At 38.5% G+C, this 22,103-nt stretch overlaps 1 protein-coding gene across 3 annotated transcripts in view; it reads left to right on the forward strand.

The window, feature by feature from the left end:
• The window catches only part of EVC2 (EvC ciliary complex subunit 2), a 205,446-nt gene that overhangs the window by 88,139 nt on the left and 95,204 nt on the right, over nt 1–22,103 (forward strand). For all 3 annotated transcript variants that reach the window (XM_027836686.1, XM_027836688.1, XM_027836687.1), the window contains 3 exons: nt 8,441–8,765; nt 13,485–13,724; nt 19,576–19,751. In XM_027836686.1, coding sequence (XP_027692487.1) covers nt 8,441–8,765; nt 13,485–13,724; nt 19,576–19,751 — 741 coding nt within the window. The remainder of the gene's footprint in view (nt 1–8,440; nt 8,766–13,484; nt 13,725–19,575; nt 19,752–22,103) is intronic.

Here is a 22,103-nt window from a genome sequence, read left to right on the forward strand (position 1 = left end):
CTTAACAATTAGATTTATCCAAAAGTAGGATGGGCTGTCTCTGGAGATAATGAGTTTCCTTTAGTGGAGTTCTTCATAAAGCCATGATTCTTGTTAGGACATTGTAAAGGGCATTGCTATTATATGGGTTGTATTAACTGGTCTCTGAGGTTCCTCACACCGATCTGAATTTAATCCTCACAGTTTTTAATTATGTGATATGAAAACTAGGCATAGAAAGTATTAATTAGATGTTCATACTAGAGAGTGACTAAAGGGATGAAGAAATAGAAGGGCCTCAGAAACTTGACACTTACTAGCTGTGTGACCCTGGGCAAGTCATTTAATTCCAATTGCCACACCAAAAAAAAAAAAAAAGAAAGAAAAAAGAAATAGAAAGGACGTTATATATCTTTTAGTTTTTAAAAGCGAAGAAACTGAGCTAGTTTAAGAAACCAAGTCAGAGCTGAAACAGAACTCACCAAATGCAAAGGCAGAACTCTTTTGAGCATACATCATTCTTCATAAGTGTATTTTGCACACTTATGAAGACTACTGGTTAATTGGAACTTTGAAAAATTAAGGATTCTAAGGAAAAAAATAAATCAATGATGGCAAATGTGTAATTGAGGTAAATTTGATCTATGTTTAAACTGTTTTACTCAAGAAACATAATTTTTTTTTAATGTAGCCAACTTTCGAATGCAAATATTATAGCCATACCATGAGGCAGCCAGGTGTCACAGTGGATAGAGTACCATGCCTGGGTTCAGGACAACCTGGTCTCACTTACTAGTTGTGTTACTCCAGACAAGTCACTTAATATCTGCCTACCTTGCTTTCCTCAGCTGTAATATGAGGATAATAATAGCACCTCCCTTACAGAGTTGTTGAGAAGATCAAGTGAGATATTTGTAAAATGCTTGGCATGTAATAGACAGTTAATAAATTCCTTTTCCCCTTCCTTCCTCACCTCTCCAAATATTTAGAAACAACAATGAACTTCTATTGTAATGGATACTTAATGGATTACTTTAGTCACTGATTATCTTATTAATTCCCCTCCCTTTAGAAAATGGGTTTCTTTGAGTTGGGCAGCAACTCCAGACACAAATATAGCTCATGGATTAGAGATACTCTTTCCCTCTTAAATATTTTGAATATTCCAAAGAGGGAGCTACTAAGAAAGCCCTATAAGTCTTTATCTCACAAATAAATTTGTTGTTTTTGTTTTTGTTTTTGCAAAAGAGCTGCAGCTTCATGATGTTTATTATTTACAATGTTTATATTAAGAGTTTTGTTTCACAACTATATAGTGTAATGAATGGAAAACCAGATTTGGTATCGGGAAGAGTTGAATTAAAATCTTATCTCAAATATCGTGTAACCCTGGGAAAGTCACTTAACCTCTCTTTGCCTTAGCTTCCTTGTTTGGAAAATGAGTGAGTTAGTTCTGCTGACTTTTAAGGTCCCTTCTCGCTCTAAATCTTATTTTTCAGTCATTTCAGTCATGTCTGACTCTGTGACCCCATTTGGGGTTTTCTTGGCAAAGATGGTAGAGTGGTTTGCCATTTCCTTCTTCAGCTCATTTTACAGATAAGGGGACTGAGGCAAACAGGGTTAAGTGACTTGCTCAGTGTCACACAGCTAGTAAGTGTCTGAGGCCAGAGTTGGCCTAAGTCCAGGTCCAGTGCCCTGTGTACTATGGCGCCACCTAGGGGCCCCTGCTCTAAATATATGATCCTAGTATTAATGGCAGGACTTCAACACATCTCCTTTGATTCCAAGGCCAGCCAGATCCTATCCACTCTACCTAATAGGTAAATAGTGCCTATGAAAAATGGAAATTTACCTCAGCTCATCATAACTCCCTTGCCCTAGTATTCAAAAATGTATTTAAAAGTACAAAAACTACTTGAAAATATTTGGGTTTGTAACTATTTTTAACATCACAGTTTGCCATCAATGAAATTTCTTCCACTTGGATTGATGCTTTTAATTTTGACTTAATTCTCTCATTTGCATCATTAGAGATAAAAAAGAGGGAATTATTTTCCCTAAGACTCTGCTGCCAATCACTTAAAATCCATAGCTTGTGGAAATGATTTATAGGATGTGTAGAAATATAACCGTATTATCTTTCCATGTAAATTGGTTTGGGGGGAAGGAGCAGAAAAATCAATTTTGCTAATACTGAATTCACATTTATGGGTCTGCTACTTTTACAACAGCCAAATTTGAAGCAGATAGGTTTATATTGTAACAATAAAATAGCTATTTGAGTTTTCCTTTGAAATTAATTATCTTCTTCATTGATAAACCAGTGCTCTTCCCCATTCAAGAGAACATATATTGCACTTTGTAGACAATCTTATCCTATTTTCCCTCCAGACACTTGCTGACCTTCAATGTGAAAACTTGATGGGTTTTCAGTAGCCAGAGGTGACAGTGAAGACATTAATTCCTCTTTTTATAGTCCATAACTAATCAAAATATTTATCATATTTAGGGTGTTTTAAGCCATCATACTTTTTTTTAAAGAGAGAGATGTGAATATTCCACAGTTCTTTCATAAATTATTGGCGTCCATTGATTGAAGGAGAGATAATTCAACTGGAGTGACTACATATGTGTTCATCTAGTAAATAAATATTTATTAAGGTCCCCCTGGTTATGCCTACCTATTGGTAATGCACTGTGTTGGGTGACAGAGAGAAAGATAATGCAAAGTTCCTGTCCTCAAGGATATTATATTTTAATAGGGTTTATGAGCCAGATACACTGGTGAAAATTACAGTGAGACAAGGGCAGAAAAGAAGTACAAAATGAAAAAACAAAACAAAACAAAAACACACAAAATTTATACTGGGATAAGTGCCGGAGTCCAGGGAGTGATGAGCTAAGAGGAAAGAGAAATCATTTCCAGAAAATGAGATTCTGTTAGAATTTTATGTTCGTCAATAGGCAGAAATTGGGGAGTAGGAAATTCTAAGCAATAGAAAAGGGCAGAGACAAAAGATGTGTGTGTCAGTAAAGTGTTCAGCTGATAGTGAGTAGCTCAGTTTATCCAGGTCAGGGATTACAAGGGAGCTAAAGTATATCCCAGTTATAGAGGATCTTAAAGTAGCTTGATTTAATTTGGTAAGTAATGAAGAGTCATTGAAGGTTTTTCAAGAGAAGTGATATGAGCCTACTTGTACACAGAGCAGTGACAAATAAAATAGGTTATTATATTGTTATAATTGTTACATGTTATACATCATCACATCATATATAACAATAATATTAATCTATAATAATAATAACAATAATTCAAACTTATAGATTTATTGGTGCTTTGGGGTTTATCTAGAAACCTTTCCTACCAATACCTCTGCAAGATACTTTATGTGAGTATTATCCCCATTTTATAGGTGAGGAAACTGGGCTCACAGAAGTTATTTAAATTGCTAAATTCTTGGTACATGGTAGAGCCAAGATTTGAAGTTAGGTCTTTTGATTCCACTTCCAGTGTTCTTTCCATCACAAACAGCTGCCTTGTACTAGGTGGGGCAGTGGATAGAGCACTGGGTCTGGAGTCTAGAAGCTGTTTTGTTGTTGTTTGGTTGTTTCATTCATATGAGACTCTTCATGACCCCATTTGGGGTCCAACAAAGATGTTGGAGTGGTTTGCCATTTCCTTCTCCAGCACATTTTACAGATGAGGAAACTCAGGCAAATGGGTTTAAGTGACTTGCCTAGGGTCATACAGCTAGTAAGTGTCTGAGTCTGGATTTGAAATCATAAAGATTCCCTCCCACCTCCACCCTTCTACATCCTTTAAAGTCATTAACCAGACTTTGCTTGGAGACCTACAGTGATGGAGAACCCAATACTTCTGGAGGTAGCCTGTTCCACTTTTGGAGCAGTCCTAAATGTAGGAGAAATTTTGTTAGTGATTTGTTCCTTATATCCAACTGAAACCTACCTCCCTCTCACTTTAACCCACTACTTCTATTTCATTTCCTTTCCACACCATAGCTCAGTAAATACTTAGAGGGTCATAAGATCATAGATGGAGAGCTGGACAGTATCTTAGAAACCTTCAGCTCCAACTTCCTCATTTTACTGATGAAGAAACAAAGGCATAGAGAGATGCCCAGGGTCACATAATTAATGTGTGGTGTGGGATTTTAACAAAGGTCTTCCTTACTCCAAGTTCATTGCTGTGCCCCTTACACAACGTTGCCTGGAATACAGCTGCCACGTTCTCTTCCTCATCCTTTGTCCTCAATCAACTAACGTTAAAGCCCCTTATTATCATAGTTGTCCTTCTCTGAACGTGCCTTATGATGTTAATATTCTTCCTCAAATGTGTCATACAGTACTACATATTCCTCTTCATATGTACTTTGATGTAGATAGAATATAGTGAGACTAGTCACGAATCATATTTTCTTGGTGTTGGAGCTGGAAGGGACCTTGGAGACCATTGATTGGTCTCAATCCCCCCACTTCATAGATGAGGAAACTGAGGCACAAAGCAGTTTCGAGGCTTGCCCAGAGTCATACTGGCAAGTATCTGAGGAAGGATTTGACCTAAGGTCTTCCTGACTTCATGCCTAGGGAAATCCAACCACTATACCATGCTGCCTTTCCAAGCTTCTGATTAGCTGTAGATGATATGCTAATATTAATGTGTAAATTCTATCTCCTATCCCTAGGATCCTATCAGCTTTTTTGTAGACTGGGTCACACTGTTGACTCCTAGTAAACTTGTAGTTGTCCAAAATATGCTCGCAGATAACTATGGTACAAGGTAGAGTACAAAGGGCAGTTGATCTGAAATGGAGAACTGTACAAAGCAGGGTTAACCTGTAAAAATCTGAAGTAGTCTACTTACACAGTCATTACAGATCTTTTTGTGAAAAAATACTCTTTTGTCATAATATATTGATGCAAATGTTCTGTTTCACTAAATGTGCTGCATTGCCAGGTATCAGAGTCTGACTTTCTTACATACTATCTATGTGACTGAGCAAGGTATTTCACATCTCTTTGGCCTCACTTTCTCATCTCTAGGAGGAAGAAATCTGACTAGATTACCCCTATGGTCCTTCCCAACGGTAAACACACACACACAGAGATGCATGAATGTACTGGTTCATCCATACTCCTCTTTATTATTTAATCAGGCAGATTAACAAATGGCACCTGGAAGCATTAACATTCAGTCTGATGTTTACGTTGGCTTCTTGGAACTCCTTTCTTTCTTTTGAAGGGTTTGGAGCTAATAGCTGTTCCTTTCTGAAAGTAAATTTTATCTCTCCCTAAATAAATACTTAGTGCTTAGTCAGCAATTTAGGAAAAAATAAAAATAGTCTAAGATACAATCTCTATCCTTGAAGGGCTAAAAATCTAACTGGGAGGAAGAAACAGACCCAGAGAAAATTGCAGTGAACAATATAAAAATTATATAGTTAGAGAGTAAGATCTATGGTGGTAGGGTTATCCATATCGGAATTAAAAAAAAGAAACTGTCCATACCAAGTGTCCTGGGAGGAAAGATTCCTTTTTCTGGTAAAGTGATGACTAGACAGTTTGGACCTTGAAGGCTCAGGCAAACAATCATCTTATCAGGCAGAGATACAAGGGGCCCTACATACCTTCTCCTTCTATCAAGATCTGCTCATCGAAACACTTCTCCCTCGGGTAGATGCAGCCTGCTAGCAAGTTCCATACAGTAACCGAATTTTAGTGTAAGGAGGCCACAAACCTAATTCATGAGGTAGCTCTTATATAGCCCTAAGGGTTCACACCTGAGTTTCAGGTCAGTTGATGTTGAGGGAGTTAACTAAAGCTCCTTCCTTCACAGCAGTGCTATAGTTCACAGTACAGTCCACGGTACTATAACACCGCAGTAAGGGCACTCTTGTCTATGAGAGCATAGCAACCAGTCTGCTCAAATACCAACAGCCCTAGGTGGTACTGATTAAAGTCCCATGGTCTGAACCTCATTTAGCTACAAGTGTGCTTGGGGCAATTTCAGTGCAGGGTGAGATTCCATGACTACTTTCTTGGAAAAATTGATGCCTCCCCTGACTATTATATGTAGATACAGATAAATAGGTACTCAATAAATACTTGACTAATAAAGCAGTTAGTGAAAAATTTGAAATATCAAAACAGAAGCTCTGAATTCTATGGTGTGTTAAGGTTTACAAAGCACTTTTGTATATATGATGTATAGAATTTTATGTATATATACATATACAAATATAAACATATAGGCATATGCATACCACATATAAATATGTAGGCATTTGCATGCATATGTAGTGTATTATGTGCACTGCATTGTTAACCTACATTAGTAGTGGGATATACATGTGTATATATAATGTGTATGTGCATACATATACATATATATATATATAAATATGCAGGTATATACGTACATACCTATATGAATATTTGTACATGTTTATTTGGCTCAGATCTATGATTTAATCAATATAGAAAACTCCCTCTATCATGGGATTCAGCTGCTTTTTTTTATAACCGACAGTCTTTAAGACTGGTGTATGTAATGAATATAACGTTGTTGTTTGGTCATTTCAGTTGTGTCTGATTCTTTGAGATCCCATTTAGGTTTTCTTTCATTTATTTATTTATTTTTTAAGGCAGTTGGGGTTAAGTGACTTGCCCAGGGTCACACAGCTAGTAAGTGTCAAGTGTTTGGTCTGAGGCTGCATTTGAACTCAGGTCCTCCTGACTTCAGGGCTGGTGCTGTATCTACCGCGCCACCTAGCTGCCCCCATTTAGGGTTTTCTTGACAAAGATACTGGAGTGGTTTGCCATTTCCTTCTCTAGCTCATTTTACAGGTGAGGAAATTGAGGCAAATAGGGTTAAGTGACTTGCCCAGGGTCACATAGCTGATAAGTGTTGGAGGCCAGATTTGAACTCAAGTCTTCCAGACTCCAGGGCTGGTACTTTATCTGCTGTACCACCTAGATACCCCAAAGCATGTAATATATTTAGTACTAGATGTTTATATCATGAGTGATATTGTGTGTATAAAATTTGTATATAGTCTCAATCATATGTTGAAGAGAAGCTATCAATATAAGGGAACTGCTCATGCTATGGCCTAAGACTGAGTATATTTACATTCAGGCTGATGAATTTTTTCAGAAGCTCTTCAATTGTGATTTCTATTCCAATCTCAAGTTCATTTGTCTCTGGAGACATGTTGCTCTTTGGATTGATTGGTTGCAAGGCAGGTGCTCAACATACCAGTAATTGCTGGTTTTCCCAGAACATCCACAGTAAAGTTGTAATAGCTTTCACAAAGGCTCTAGTAATTAGCATCCAAGAGAGCCTTCTGAAAATTATATTTTGCCAATATGTTAACAGAACTGATAACATTCTAGTGGAATATTCCTGTTAGGTCAAGGCAAGTCAGTCAGCTGAGTAAACTCCTAGAAGTAGGACCTACCTAATCCTGTGAGTCTAAGAGAGAATGCCTGGGAGGTATTCCTCCTTTGACCAGATTTAATATTTGAGTCTTGAAAGTATAAGACCCATGAAACCCATAGATCTGCCTACCAATATGATTGGCTGCTAACTCACTGCATGATATTAGGCAAAGCCCTTCTCTTCTCTGGGCCTCAGTTTCTTTATATAACAAACGAGAGGGTTGGAATGAGTGATGTTGAAGGTTTCTTCCAGCTCTAATATCCTGTGATTATTGGTTGTACCTCTCATTTATCAGGAATTGAAGTGAACCGAATTGCCATCCTATCTCCTAGAATTACATGATCATAGCTCTTATTCTGAAAGGGACCTCAGAGATCATTTCATCTAATGCCCTAATTTTAAAGATAAACAAATTGAGGATCCAGGAATTGATTTAACCAATATAATGCAGATAGTAAGTAAGGTGGGATTTGAGCCTGTGTTCTCTGACCAATAATCTTTCCTCATCTGTGAAATGTGGATAAAAATAGCATCTATCTCACAATATGGGGTGAAGATCAAATGAGAAGATGTATATATGTGATATATGTGTGGATATATATATTTATATATATATATAGTGTATGTGTAGATATATTTCTTTCTAAACTTTAAAGTACTATATAAATTCTAGTTGTTATTATGAGTATCATACCACATCTTTTCAAGGGTCCTCTTGAACTGTGATTTAAATTTTATATTGTTGTATATTTGAAAATATATTTTTGTCCTAGATGCATATAAGCATCTTATGGGCAGAGATCATATCTTACATTTCTTTATACTTCCCCATGTACCTAGCCAAATTCCTTGCACCTTGTAAGGACTCAATAAGTGGTGCTTGATCTAAGGTTGGGTTTTAAGCTAGGCCTTGCTGTCTAATGATGCAAACTGTAATGCTTAAAGCTCTTTTCCACCTCTAATAGAAATCACATTGTAATCCCGTCTCTTCCCATTCCTCAGCATGGAGATAGCTACCCTGACCCGAGCAGATGCGGACTTGCAGGCCTGTCGTATGCAGATTAGCAAAGACATAATCGGTGTATTATTGAAAAACTTGATTCTCAGTGGCAACCTCTCGCCGCACATGGAGAAAAGGATGAGTTCCGTTTTCAAAAAGCAGTTTCTCATGATGGAGACTGAAGTACAAGAAGAGTATGATCGGAAGATGGTTGCTCTGACCGCAGAGTGCAACCTGGAGATGAGGAAGAAGACAGAGGCTCAGTGTCAGAGGGAGATGGCGGCAATGGAGGAAGCCGAGGAGCTGTTGAAGCGTGTCAGTGAGAGAGTAAGTCAGCCTTGAAAGTGAAGGCTTCACGGGAAACTCTCCCTCTCCCTCCTTATCTCCCTCTCTCTCTCTCTCTGTCTGTCTCTGTCTCTGTCTCTCTCTCTGTCTCTCTCTCTGTCTCTCTCTCTCTCTCTCTGTCTCTGTCTCTCTCTCTCTCTCTCTTTCTCACTATACAAAGAAACGTGGCTTTTTGGCTCAAATTTTTTCAGGGAGTATCATAATGTTGCTCTATAGATGTTTCCACCTGGGCCTGAAAACCTTTCAAGAAAATAAAAGGTTTTTTTTTTTTTTTCACTCTTTGCCAATACCGATCTATGATTACCTGAGCTGAACTGAGATTTTTGTTGGAGACCTTAATGTTCTGACTATAACAGTTATTCAGTCTCTTGTGATAGAATGGATGAATGAATAGAAAAAAATAATTTATTAAGCACTGAGAATACAAAAAGAAAAGCACAAATAGCCTTTGCCCTTCTGGAGCTTAGATTCTAATGGAAGGAGACCAGTCACAAAGGGGAGTGGTGAACAAGGAGAAACATTTTGGTCCAAAAACATACAGAGATGGTGAGTGGAACCATAAGGGAGTACCTTGACATGCCCCATCCTGGGAAAGTGGCAGAGCTCCTTTGATCCTGGTTCATAGTTCCAGAATTGGAGGTTGTGGGGAGGAAATGACAAAGAAGATAGCAAGAAAATAGCCAGGTAGTGAGGAGCCAAGCCCTGGGTTAGTGTTTTGGAAGAGGTAGTCACTTGTCAGGAGGTTGGCCCCGGGAGGAAGTTTCTCCAGCATGATGGTTGAGTAAGAGAGGGCCAGGGAATAGGGCATGAAAGAACACTGAACTTGTGCTCAGGAGATCTAGAATCAAATCATGCCTTTGCCATTTACTTGTTGTATAATTACGGGCAAATTGCTTTACTGCTCCAAGCCTCAGTTTCCTTCTCTGTACAAAGGAGATTAATAATATCTGCACCTAGACTTCATAAAGTCATAGCGAGGAATGTGCTTTAAAAACTTTAATGCACCAAAGACACGAGAGCAGCCATTACCGTAGTTCAGTATTCCCAGAAATTGCTTAATTTGCCAAGCGTTTGTTGAATACATACAGATGCTGTGGAGAGATACAAAAGAAGTATTAGGTATGGTCGCTTCCCTCAAGGAGTTTACCATCTAGCTGAAGAAAAACAGAAGAGTTCACACAGAAGAGTTCAATTAAGTGGTGCATACTAAAAGATTTCATGTTCCAAGTGTAGTAAGAGCCTGAAGAAAAGAACGAAAGTATAGCAATCAGTCGGATGAAAATAGTTAAACCAAAATTCCATGGAGGAGGTATGGCTTTAAATCAAAATGGAAAGAGTAGGACATAAGATCACAAATTTAGAGCTAAAAGGGACCTTTTTTTTTTAAATCCTCATTTTACAGATGAGGAAACTGAGGATGAAAGAGGTTAATTTGCCCTGCTCAGAGCAGATCAAGGGCAGCTAGCTGGCGCCATAGTGCATAGAGTGCCTGGCCTGGAGTCAGGAAAACTCATCTTTCTGAATTCAAATCTGGCCTCCAATACTTACTTGCTGTGTGATCCTGGGCAAGTCACTTAATCCTGTTTGCCTCAATTCTTCATCTGTAAAATGAACTAGAGAAGGAAATGGCAAACCACTCCAGTACCTTTGCCAAGAAAACCTCAAATGGGGTCACAAAAGGTTAAACACGACTGAAATGACTGAACAACCACAATAAAAGAGCTTTGGGGAGGTTGCAGGGAAGATAATAGGATTCTAGGATTTAAAGAAAGATGGGACCTCAGCTAGTTCAACCCCCTCATTTTACAGAAGATGAAAATAGCAAAAAGCAGAGGCATTTTGACTCCAAATCCAGGGCTTTTTTCATTATACTATAGAATGCCTTGCTAATGTGTAAATGCAGTAAAGTAATAGCTTATATTTCTATAGTGCTTTAGAGTTTACAGTGTGCTTTCCTTGTCACATTGTGAGGTAGATGATGCAAGTATTATCTCCATTTTACAGATGTAGAGGCTGAGGGTAAGGGGCTTGCCCAAAATCACAGTTAGTAAGTGGTAAAGCTTAACCAGGGAAGGGAAACCTGTGGCCTCGAGGCCACAACAAATCCGGATTTGTTCTGTAAAACTTGGACTCAAGTCCAAAGGCCACACCTGAGGACCTAGAAGGCCACACGTGGCCTCGAGGCCACAGGTTCCCCACCCCTGGTTAGACACTGTTTGATTACTTAGTCTGTGGCATAAATTTTGTTCTACAGAAGCATCTGAAAGGTTATTTTGGAATTAACTAAACTTGCGATATTACCTCATTGGTGAGAAGCTCAATAGTGTGTTTTCCCTGACATTTCATCCCTGATAACCTAAAAATGAATGGCTTATGCTTGTGAAATTTGATCGCATCAACTAAGGAGATGACTTTGATGGAATAACTAGTGTCTGTCATCACTGAATCATGAGTTGCTTTCTCATTGCTCATAGGTGGTCTGTCTGCTGAACACACGTTCAGCATATTGATGCTGCATACCTGTTTTGTGTAGAATGAAAAGAAGCCAGGAGTGATAGAGACTGTATTATGAAACAGAATTTAGCAAAGTGCATATTTCATCATTTAACAGTTTGACCCCAGACCCATTTTCTAACTGTCTCCCACTATTCCCCTTCATGCTTTTAAAACTCTGGCCAAATGGGACTCCTTGCTTTCCTCTAAACTGCATCCAAACTGAGATGTTGACCCCAGGTGCTTGGTGAATTCTTATGCAACATTCAAGATGTAGCTCAAATGTCATCTCTCTTTTTTTTAAGCTTTCCCACATTCCTTTTCCAGGAATGATCTTTGAATTTCTACTGCATTTTCATGTTTTGCCTTACAGTGTAATGGTTTGTGAGTATCTCCTAACTTTCCTATTAGACGGTGAACTCCTAATTCCCACGAAGACAAGGTTTGTGCCTTAACTGCATACAAAAATGCTCAGCTCTATTGTGTCCTTAAAACAAAAGAAAACAACAACAAAAAACAACCTTCCCTTGACCCTACCAACTCTTAATGGTATCCCCGTGTAGCTTCTTCTGTTTCACTCTTAATCTCCTAGCGTCTTCTGTATTCACAGCTCCCACATCTTTACCATCTTTGACCTTTTTGCAATATGACTTCCAAAAACACCACTCTTCTCAACGGTTCTCTCTGAGGTTTCCAGGTATCTTTTTTAAAAAAAATATTACATTACTGAGTTTGACAGTAGTCAACAAATGTAAACACCTCCCCCACCACACAAAGAAGAATAGGAAAAGAAGACCAAAAGGACTGTATGTGAAACTGTGAATCTCCACTATGAACATATATGTGTGTAATATATATTATATATTATACATACATATACATATGTGTATATAATATATATTAAATATATACATATTATATATGTGTGTGTGTATAGGGTGTGACATGTTAAAAAAGATGGAGGATTAAACATTTTATCTAATCCTCACAACCATTCAAACCTTTCCAAAATAAGAATTATGCATAAGAGATAAATCAGTTTTAGCTGTCTCCATCCTCTAGGACCCCAAGAACACTAATGAGTTTAAAATCTTATGATCTAAGAGCAGAGAAGTCTAATCCCCAGTCCCCAGTGCACTCACTCAGTAACTCCTCCTCCACCAACCTCCATGGCCTGACAGGGTTACACAAAGTCAACCCACAAACTTGAAAAAGAATTCCATTCCATGTGCTACCAGCAACACCACCCCCTCCCAGTGGCAGAAAACCAAAAGGGATAAGCTAGCTTTGGTAGAAACACCAGCAGGCAGTAAATGAGCTCAGGCAGAGAACTGAGGAAAAGAGGAAACTGCAACAAAATGTTAGCATGTGTTCCTATGTCACTACACTAAGCCTAAGGGAAGGAGTTGTGCAGCCTGTTTGGGTCAGTTCTGTATCCCCTAGAAGTCACTTGAGGCAGAGAGACTGAGGCCAGTGATATGCTAAGCACAAAGCATGGAAGGAGCTATTTTGAAGTCCACCCCCTAGGGAAACAACTACTGAAGGGGAAGGAGTCAAAAAATGAGCAATATAAAAGGAACATAAGGAGGAAAAAGATTAAAATTGCCAAAGGTCTCAGGAGGAAGAAAACTTCGTGAAAGTCTTTCAGCATAAGCACATAAGCCAACAAGGAAGATGTCAGCAACAGAAGGGAATATGGCCTCCAGCATGAGCTAAGCAAGTCATCTATGAATAAATAGTGTAAAGCAAAGAAAAATTAACACCTGAGGAGTCAAAGGTCCCTGTGGATTCCTAAGAAAGCATAGAACCCCAACAGGATTCTCTCAATGATTTAGAAGAGAAAAAAGAATTGTGAGAGACGTCAGGATTTAGAGTTTAAAGGGGTGTTACCATTGACCTAGTCCAACCCTGTTATTTTACAGATACCCAGAGATATAAGGTGATTTGTTCATAGTAGACATAAAAACACATATTCATACCTCTCCTTGAGACAATATATTCAGGACTCTTGCCACTATATCACACTACTTATATTTTTTCAAAAGTATAAGGGTAAGCCTCTTAAGGTTAAAACACAGGTGTTCCAAAGGAGAACATGTTTTGACAATATTTCCAAGTAATTAGCAGTTTTCTCATTGTCCGTTGGTGAAAAAATGTATTTTAAATGTGTCAGACATGAAGTAGACATTTCTTTTCTCCTTTCAACAGTCGGCTTTAGAGTATAGAAATTTGCTGCACAATCTACACCGACGGGAGCAGGACCATTTGAGGAAGTCTCTCTTGCTCAGACGGGAGGAAGATTTTGCAAAAGCACACAGGGAACTGGCAATTTTCCAAAGAAATGAACTACACAACATCTTTTTTACACAGATAAAAAGTGCCGTTCTGAAGGGAGACCTAAAGTTGGAGGCTGCTAAAATGCTCCTTCAAGATTATTCTAAAATACAGGTAATGTCATAAAAAGTTACATCATCCTGATGGCAGAACAGTTTTCAAAATGTTGCTTTAAATGTCGCTGTTCAGGGGTACCTTTTTTATACTTACCACTTTTGTTGTTGTTGTTGCTGTTGTTATCAGTTGTTGTAAAACTGCCCCCTATCCTTGTCCCCAACCTTTTAGGGTTTCCCTTTTCTCCCCCCTTCCCCTATTTTACCCCTTTTGCTCTCTCTGCTTCTCTTATTCTCTCTCTCTCCCTTTCTCCCTCTCTCTCTCTTCCCCTCTCCCTCCTTTCTTTCTCTCTGTCTTGGTCTTCCTTCCTTCCTTCCTTCCTTCCTTCCTTCCTTCCTTCCTTCCTTCCTTCCTTCCTTCCTTCCTTCCTTCCTTCCTTCCTTCCTTCCTTCCTTCTTTCCTTTCTTTTTTTCTCTACTGATCAACACAGAAGCTTTGACCTTCTCCATTTATAACTGGGTTGGTTCACCCTTCCTTAGACAGCTTGGTGTCCCCATTTTCGAAAGGCTCACCATTTTTATGCTGGATTTAATATGGATACACTGTAAACTTGGCCCAATGCAGTTCTGAATGCTCAAGCTCAAGCAATTCAGTAACTTCAAACTTACCCCAAAACAGGGATCACAGGCTTGTACCATCATATCTGGATTTCCCTTTGTTCTTCATTGATCTTCCTTCCCTTCTCCTCCCCACAAGTATTCCCTTTCTCTTCTCCTTTCCTCTTTTTCTATATTATATATAGACTCATGAATATCAGAAGAGGAGAGCACCTCAGTGGTCTTCTAATTTAATCAATAACTGAATGGTAATTCCCTCCTTAGTACTTCTACAAGTGTTTGAATTCCTAGGAGCAAAGCAAACTAATTACATTTACTAACATCTAATAAACCATACAGTTTATTATATCTTTTAAATACTTGTAACATAAACCATATCCTACTTTTTCTACAGCCATTTGTTTTACATTATTTGGCATTGAGTTCACAAGTATTTGACCCATTTTCTTTAATTTTTCATCATGAAACTATATTCTTCTCACACTGAATATTAATTATACCTTTGACATAAAGTTAATTTTTCCTAGTCTAGCCTTTATTGAAACTCATAGATTTTCAATGATGTTTAAATAAGATTGGTTCCTAGGCCATTGTAGTATGTTTATCTCTATCTCCTAGATAAACTTCTTAACTTTTCATGACATGCAGTGTGGTGAAAGATCATGTTGCAGTATTCCCTTTCATCATTAATTAAAGAACAGTTCTTTTTCTTAGTTTTCTCAGAATGTTGTTATATTTATCAGAGTTTGTCATCCCCTCAAAGAGTAACAGACTTACACATTCTTGAGGAGTAAAAAAATCCCCAAAATATTTTTTGAGGCAGATATTTTACAATCTGATAAAGATAGTTAAATCCTATAGATTCATCTAGCTTCTCTGATAATGATTTTGATATAATCTTAACTAGAAAAGTAAGTTTCTTTAGTAAAAATTACCTTTTTAAAAATCTTCAACACTCCAGTCTTGGCATTTTCTTGTCCATGACAAGCGTCTTTCGTCATAGCAATGGTTAACAACTTTTTTTTCTGTTTTCAATGTTCCTCCAACTTCGAGATAGCTAAGGTGCATTGTAAAGAATTCATTAATAATGCACTACCCCTCACCCCAGCTACTAGATCCCTCTTAAGGTCTTTGCTTATTTTCTGAGTATTAATTAGACTGCTTTGCAGCAATGGTTTCTTAGTTCTTTCCACCAATAATTGGTTTAATTTTGGGCTTGAATGATCTTTGAAATGCTTGATTTCCCCAAATCAACAACCGCTGCAATGTCAATAATGGCTGTTGAAGTGTGCTGTTTATTAGCTACAACTTGTGTATTTTTTTAACAATAAAATACATTCTTAAAAACCACAGAATTAAAAACACAATAAAAAAGAGCAATCAAACAGGTATATATGCGATTAAATCTTATACTCAGTTGCTGAGAATTCACTCCAGGTAGTGAAAGAAGCTCAATCTGATTTCTTCTGGTCAAAGTTGAGTCATCTGAGTTAGCCATCAGTATAAGGACCCACACGTTGCTATTGTTATCACAAAAAGAAACAATAACAAAAGTATTATTGCTCCAAGTAATTTGCGCACCACTATAGTCATTCTGCCTCTGCTTGAAGATCTTCAGTAATGGAAAGCTCTACTTCCTGAGACATGCCATTTCTCTGATTGTTTGGAATTTTCCCCCTTATATTAAGCTAAAGTGCTTCCTTATAACTTCTAGCCATTGGCCCAAGTGTTATCCCCTAGGGACAAACAGAACATGTCTAATGGTTCTTCCATATGACAACCCTCCAAGTGCTTAAAGAAAGCTATTATGTCATCCCTAAGTCTTCTCCTTTCCAAGTTAAGCATTCTAGGTTCCCACAATCTACTGTCCTCTGATAACATTTTGATTCCCTGATTGGGCACTTCTGGGTGTTCTCTGGATTTGCAAGACTTTTCCTAAAAATTCATATCCAAAATTCAATGCAGCACTCTAAGTGTGATATGACCAGACTGCAGTGCAACAGAATGATTACCTTTTTCATTCTGAGCAGTATAATTCTTTTTCTCAACCCCACAACTGAATTAGAATTCTTGCCTCCACCTTTTCTTAGCCAAACTCCTGGAAAAAAAAAAAAAAAACTGCCTATATTTGTTACTATCACTTTTTCATCTCCCACTTACTTCTTAATCCCTTACAGTATAACTTTCCTCCCTATTACTCAGTTGAAACATCTCTAACATCCCCTATGGTCTCTTTATTGCTAAAGTGAATGTGCATTATCATTCCTTATCCTCCTTGATCCCTCTGCAACATTTCACACAACTGACATCATCTGCCACGTGATCTCCATCTTCTCTGTTTCCTCCTACTTGTCTTACTGATCCTTCCAAATCTTGCTGCCTATTGGTTACTCCAGGACTCTCTCCTGATCTTTCTTTTCTCTCTTTACAGTTTCTTTTCCAGGTATTCAATTTCCATCTCTATGCAGATAACATCTAAATTCATTTTACCCTCATCTTTCTCCTGATTTCCAGTGCTGTGTGTCCAACTGCTCACTGGACCTGTCCATATCCCATAGGCCTTTAAAACATGTCAACATGTCCAAAACAGAAAATAAGAAGTGTCAGAGGATCCAATTCTGACTTCTATGAAAATATTCCCATCTTTTATATCATCTGAAAGTTTGAGAAGAAATTAGCCTTTCTTCCATCCTTCTTTTTCCCACTCTCCAGTGAGCCAGTACTGATTAAAATTCTTCTCTGACTTCTCAGAGCTGTCTGCTTAGTGACCCTCCTGAAATAATACTTCCAGGATGTCTGGTGATGAAATTATACATTTTCCTTCATTTAAAAAAAAAGCAAGTGAACAAAAAGCCTTTTTACTCTTTTCCAGTAGGAAAACAGATTTGTATTTTATATGCATGTGATGATGGCTCTGGATGAAACACTAATATATCAAAACCTGCAGAGCCAAACTAGGGTGAGAGTCTGGGGCTTTGATCTTTTGTGTTGACATCTGGAGGAGGGGGTGTATTTCTTCCCCGGGGTGGCTCTCTGGCCAGTCAGCCCCAGACCCATGGATTTCTGTCAGTGCCATACCATGTAACTATCATTGCCTTTTCTACCCCACCTTGTCCTGGGCCACCACTCCCAGGGTTCTATTGACATAGCACTCATATTTCCTGGCCCAGCTTCCCCCATTGCTACACTCAGTGTTAATCAATGAGCATCAACCGACATAATCTAAAGGTTTTTACATCACTGTAGGTGAACTTTCTCCAGTTCATCCCTGCTCTGCTCTTTCCCCTAGTAGCCTCTCCAGCTGTGATCTTCTGGGGTCTCTGATCACAAGAAACCTCCTGAGGTCTCTTAACCCCCTCTATATAGGGCCTTGAGTTCTCTCCTTAGTTCTGCCAATAGAACCACAATCCAAATACAAATATGTTCACAACTGGATTTGCCACAGGTACGAAAATTCCTAGTTATAACCCTACGAGTCACCAAAACATTCTCCTCACTGAGACACTGAGATCCTCAATTCTGTGTTGTTTTTGCAGTTTCTGGCCCATTCTCTGTATAGTTTAGATGTATAAGCTATACAGATTTTTCCCATGTTTTCTTAAATGGACAATTTACTGAAGCGTGATTGATGAAAACTCGGCAGTCAGGAGTTTCAGATCTGCCATTTACTGGCAATGTGACCTCTGAACACTTGGTTTCTTCATTTGTAAACTGAGGGGGATAGTACCTACACTCTATTCTTCCCAGGTGTGTCATAAGGATCAAAGAAGAGAAAATATATTATGTACTCTGTAAACCATGAAGTGCTATAGAAATGATAGCTGTCATTATTTTTGCTAAAACAAATACCTTCTAGGATTGTCATTAGGAAAATGTTTTGTTAAAGCAAAAGCAGTAAATAAATGTGGACTATTAAAATAATATTTCACAATAAAAATAAAATGTGATATATGATGAAATTCAATATAAATATGATTTTTCTAGATTATTGGTCTGACCGTGTCATTTCCCCAGCCCCTACTCATTCAAATCCAATGAATGATTCCCTATTAGCTCTAGGGCGAAATATAAACTCTTTGATTGATCATTTAAAGCTATTCAGAACCTGGCCTCTTCCTGTATCTTCAAGTGTTCCTATCTCTACCTTCACAACATCTCTCATGTATACCCCCTTCTTTTCACTCACATGACAGCTACCAGTCTAGTTCTAGACCTCATCACCTCTAGCCTTGGCCACTGCAATAGTCTTCTAATTGGTCTAACAGGTCCCTTTCTACTCCAATTCATCTTCTACTGCACAATGATTTTCCTCAAGCACAAGCTGGACCATGTTACTCCCCTACTCAATAAACTTCATTGGCCCCCATTGCCTCTAGGATCAAAAGTAAAGCCCCTTGTTTAGTATTTAAAGTCCTTCACAAGTTCCTATTTTTGCAGTCTTCTTATGTATTACTTCTCCCTCCCCCCAACACACACACACCTTTTGGTCCTGCTACACTGACTTATTAACTGTTGCTTGCACATAGAATTCCATGTCCCATCTAACTCTGTACCTTTGTACTGACTGTCCCCCATACCCGAATGCCCTCACTATCTGCCTTCCCTGGCTTGCTCAAATCCCACTTTTTGAAGGAAGTCTTTCCAAGTCTCTACTCTACCTCATTACCTTCCCTCTGAGATTGCCTTCCAACTATTCTGTAGGATATCTATCTAGTTATTTATGAGTTGACTCATATGTGAGTCAAAATGTGAGTTCCGTGAGCACGTGGACATTGTTGTGCCTTTCTTTGTATCCTCACTTCTTGGCACAGTTCCTTAGACTGACTGATTCCACACACCCTATGGCACAACCATACTGACCTTCTTGCTGGTCCTTGTGCTTGATGCTTTGTCTTATACTGGCCATCCCCCACATCTGGGAAGCTCTCTCCTCTCCTCTATGTTTCAGGATCCCTGAGTCTCCTCAAGACTCAGCTCAGTTGCTGTATCCTGCAGGGAGACCTCCCTAGTCTCCCAGTTACTAGTGCCTTCTTCTCCAAGGCTACCCTCTACATACTCTGTGTGTATCTTAGTATATACCTATCTTTATTCATGTTGTCTTCCCCGTTAGAATATACGTTTTCTTGACGGTAGTGTTTGTTTTTACTTTTTCTCTATCCACAGAGCTTAGCACAGTGCCTGGCACGTAGTATGCACTTTAAAAATGCTCTTTGATACATATTGTAACCTGCTAATATAAATGGGAAAATAGACTAAAAGTAAATTACATGTATCTTTCTCCTGTTTTCAAATAGGAGAATATCGAAGAGTTAATGGATTTTTTACAAGCTAATAAGAAATACCACCTGAGTAAGCGATTTGGCTACAGAGAATACCTGATACAAAGCATCCAGTCATTAGAAAGCCGGGACCAAAGTCTTCTGAACACAGCAACCGCTCAGATAACAAGCCTTATCCACAAAAATGAGAGGTAATTAAACATTGAAACTTCCAAATAATTAAAAAAAAAGTTATCCAGGAAAGAAGATACTCTTTTGTCAATTCATCCTTCTGTCAGAGGTATTTAAATAGAGAATTCTAAGAGGCTCATGAAGCAATGATAGGGCTATTAATTGGCAAAGGCATTAGCTGTTAAGTCGTGCTACAAGTTCTATGTGAAAGTATTGGGTGAATATCAATCACTTAATCATGCATGTATTATAGAATCATAAATTTAGAGCTAAAGGGTTCCACAGAGGTGATCCTGTGCATCTCCATTGTTTTAGAGACAAAGAAAATGAGATTCAGAGAGGATAAATGACTAGGGTCAGTCAGTAAATATTTTAAGTACCTACTATGCGTCATTCACTGTGCTAAGTGCTTGCTCAAGGTCACATGGTTAGTACTCTTAAAGGCAGGATTTAAAACCATAACTTCCTGATTCTAAGCCCAGTGGTCTGTTCACCATGGCATGCTGCCTGAGCAATAGCCAGTTCAGTCTCTCCATTTTACAGAGGAGGAAACTGAGGCCCAGGAAAAGGAAATGACTGATCAGAGGTTATGTAGGATATTAGTGGTGGAGCCAGAACTAGACACTAGATAATAAAGCTAGATACATGAGTAACAGTTACATGCTTGGTGCTGTCTGAGAACTACTGTGATCCTTTTCAGGAAATACTAATTAATTCTATACAGGAAGCTGAGCATAGTAGGTGGGGAGGAGCTCTAGTGACAGAGTAAGGATACTCAGCTTCAAGCCCTGTATGTGTCACTAAATAGCAACATGGTCTAGGGAAACTACTTCATTTCCTCGTGCCTCAGTTTCCTAATCTATAAAATCAGGCTTGGAATTCAGATCTCTGACTCTGAAATTCCACGTTTTATTTTATAAGGCCCCTTCCAGACCTAGCATTCTATATTCCAAGATTCTAGCCAACTCTGACTTTTTCTATTCTGTGTTCTAAGGTTTAGTCTACATCTTGCATTCGGTGCTTCGGTTCATTATTTTGGACATCAAATCCATTGAATTCCCATCACTATTGTCCCTGAAGGTTTAATTTTTCCGTTCCCAAGAACCTGTTCAAACATTATCTTTCTGTTGTTTTGACATCCTCTTGGGATGGACTTCCCCCTCTCCGCACATTGGCAGCCGAGAGGGATAAAGACAGAAGGAAATTTGGGGTTTTCTGTTTGCTTAATTGGGTGTCTTTGGTTACTCATTCATGTCACTCTTTGGCACTTCATAGCAGCACACGAGCTGATCGCCTCATCCATGTTATGAGCAGATGTAGTTTATTTTTAAACTTTTTTTAGACTTAACAATGTTGTTGTGTTTTCATTGTGTCCTGACGTTAATTCATATTCATTTGCTTCCCTAGAAGCAAATGCTATAGGGAAATGAGCACTGACTGACTGTTTTTGGGTTTAGAAAACCCAGGTTCAATTCCTGGCTCTGAGATATATTAGACATACAACCCTAAGCAAGTCAGATCACATCTGGGACTCTCAGTTACTTCTTCTGGTCAGTGATGATGCTCATACTTCCATTACCTACCTCACAGGACTGCCATGAAGACAGGGCTTTGTAAACTTTAAAGTGCCACAGAAATGTATTATTCTATTATCATATTGAAAAAAAAAGCAGTTTGGCTAAAGAACTGACCTTTAATCCAGGAAGACCTGGTTTCCAGTCCTAACACTGACCCAGACTGGCCATATGGCTCTGGCCAAATCTCTTAACTCTCAATGCTCTAAGAAACTCTTTAAAACTGTTAAGTTGCATAAAGGGCTCTTTGTGTCAAGCCTGGCCATTATATTTTTGAAGGATTCATATTTAATTTTTTGTTCTTCATTTTCTTTCCCTGGCTCTTTTTATTTCACTTTGCATTAGTTCATATACGTATTCTCATGATTCTCTGTATTCATTGCATTCTGTGCTGTGTATAGCCTTGTAATATTCCATTATGTTGATGCACCACAATTTGTTTATCCATTCCCCAATATAAGGGTATCAATTTTTTTTAGGCAGTTGGGGGTAAGTGACTTGCCTAGGGTCACACAGCTAGTAAGTGTCAAGTGTTTGGTCAGAGGCCAGATTCGAACTCAGGTCCTCCTGAGTTCAGGGCCGGTGCTCTATCCACTGCACCACCTAACTACCCCCTCAACTTTATTTCCGGTTTAGTTTTCCTCCAAATAGCAATCAATTTATTACTTGAAATTAATTGAAACTTTCCAATTAATTTATTCCATGTTAAAGAACATTTCAGTTGACTTGGACTAGAAAAATCAACATTGTAGGATCATAGAATTTAGATCTGGAAGGAAGGACCATAGATATCATTTA

The sequence above is a fragment of the Vombatus ursinus genome, unplaced genomic scaffold (genome assembly GCF_900497805.2).
Source record: "Vombatus ursinus unplaced genomic scaffold, bare-nosed wombat genome assembly UNPS02014818.1, whole genome shotgun sequence".
NCBI classification, from domain to species: Eukaryota; Metazoa; Chordata; class Mammalia; order Diprotodontia; family Vombatidae; genus Vombatus; species Vombatus ursinus.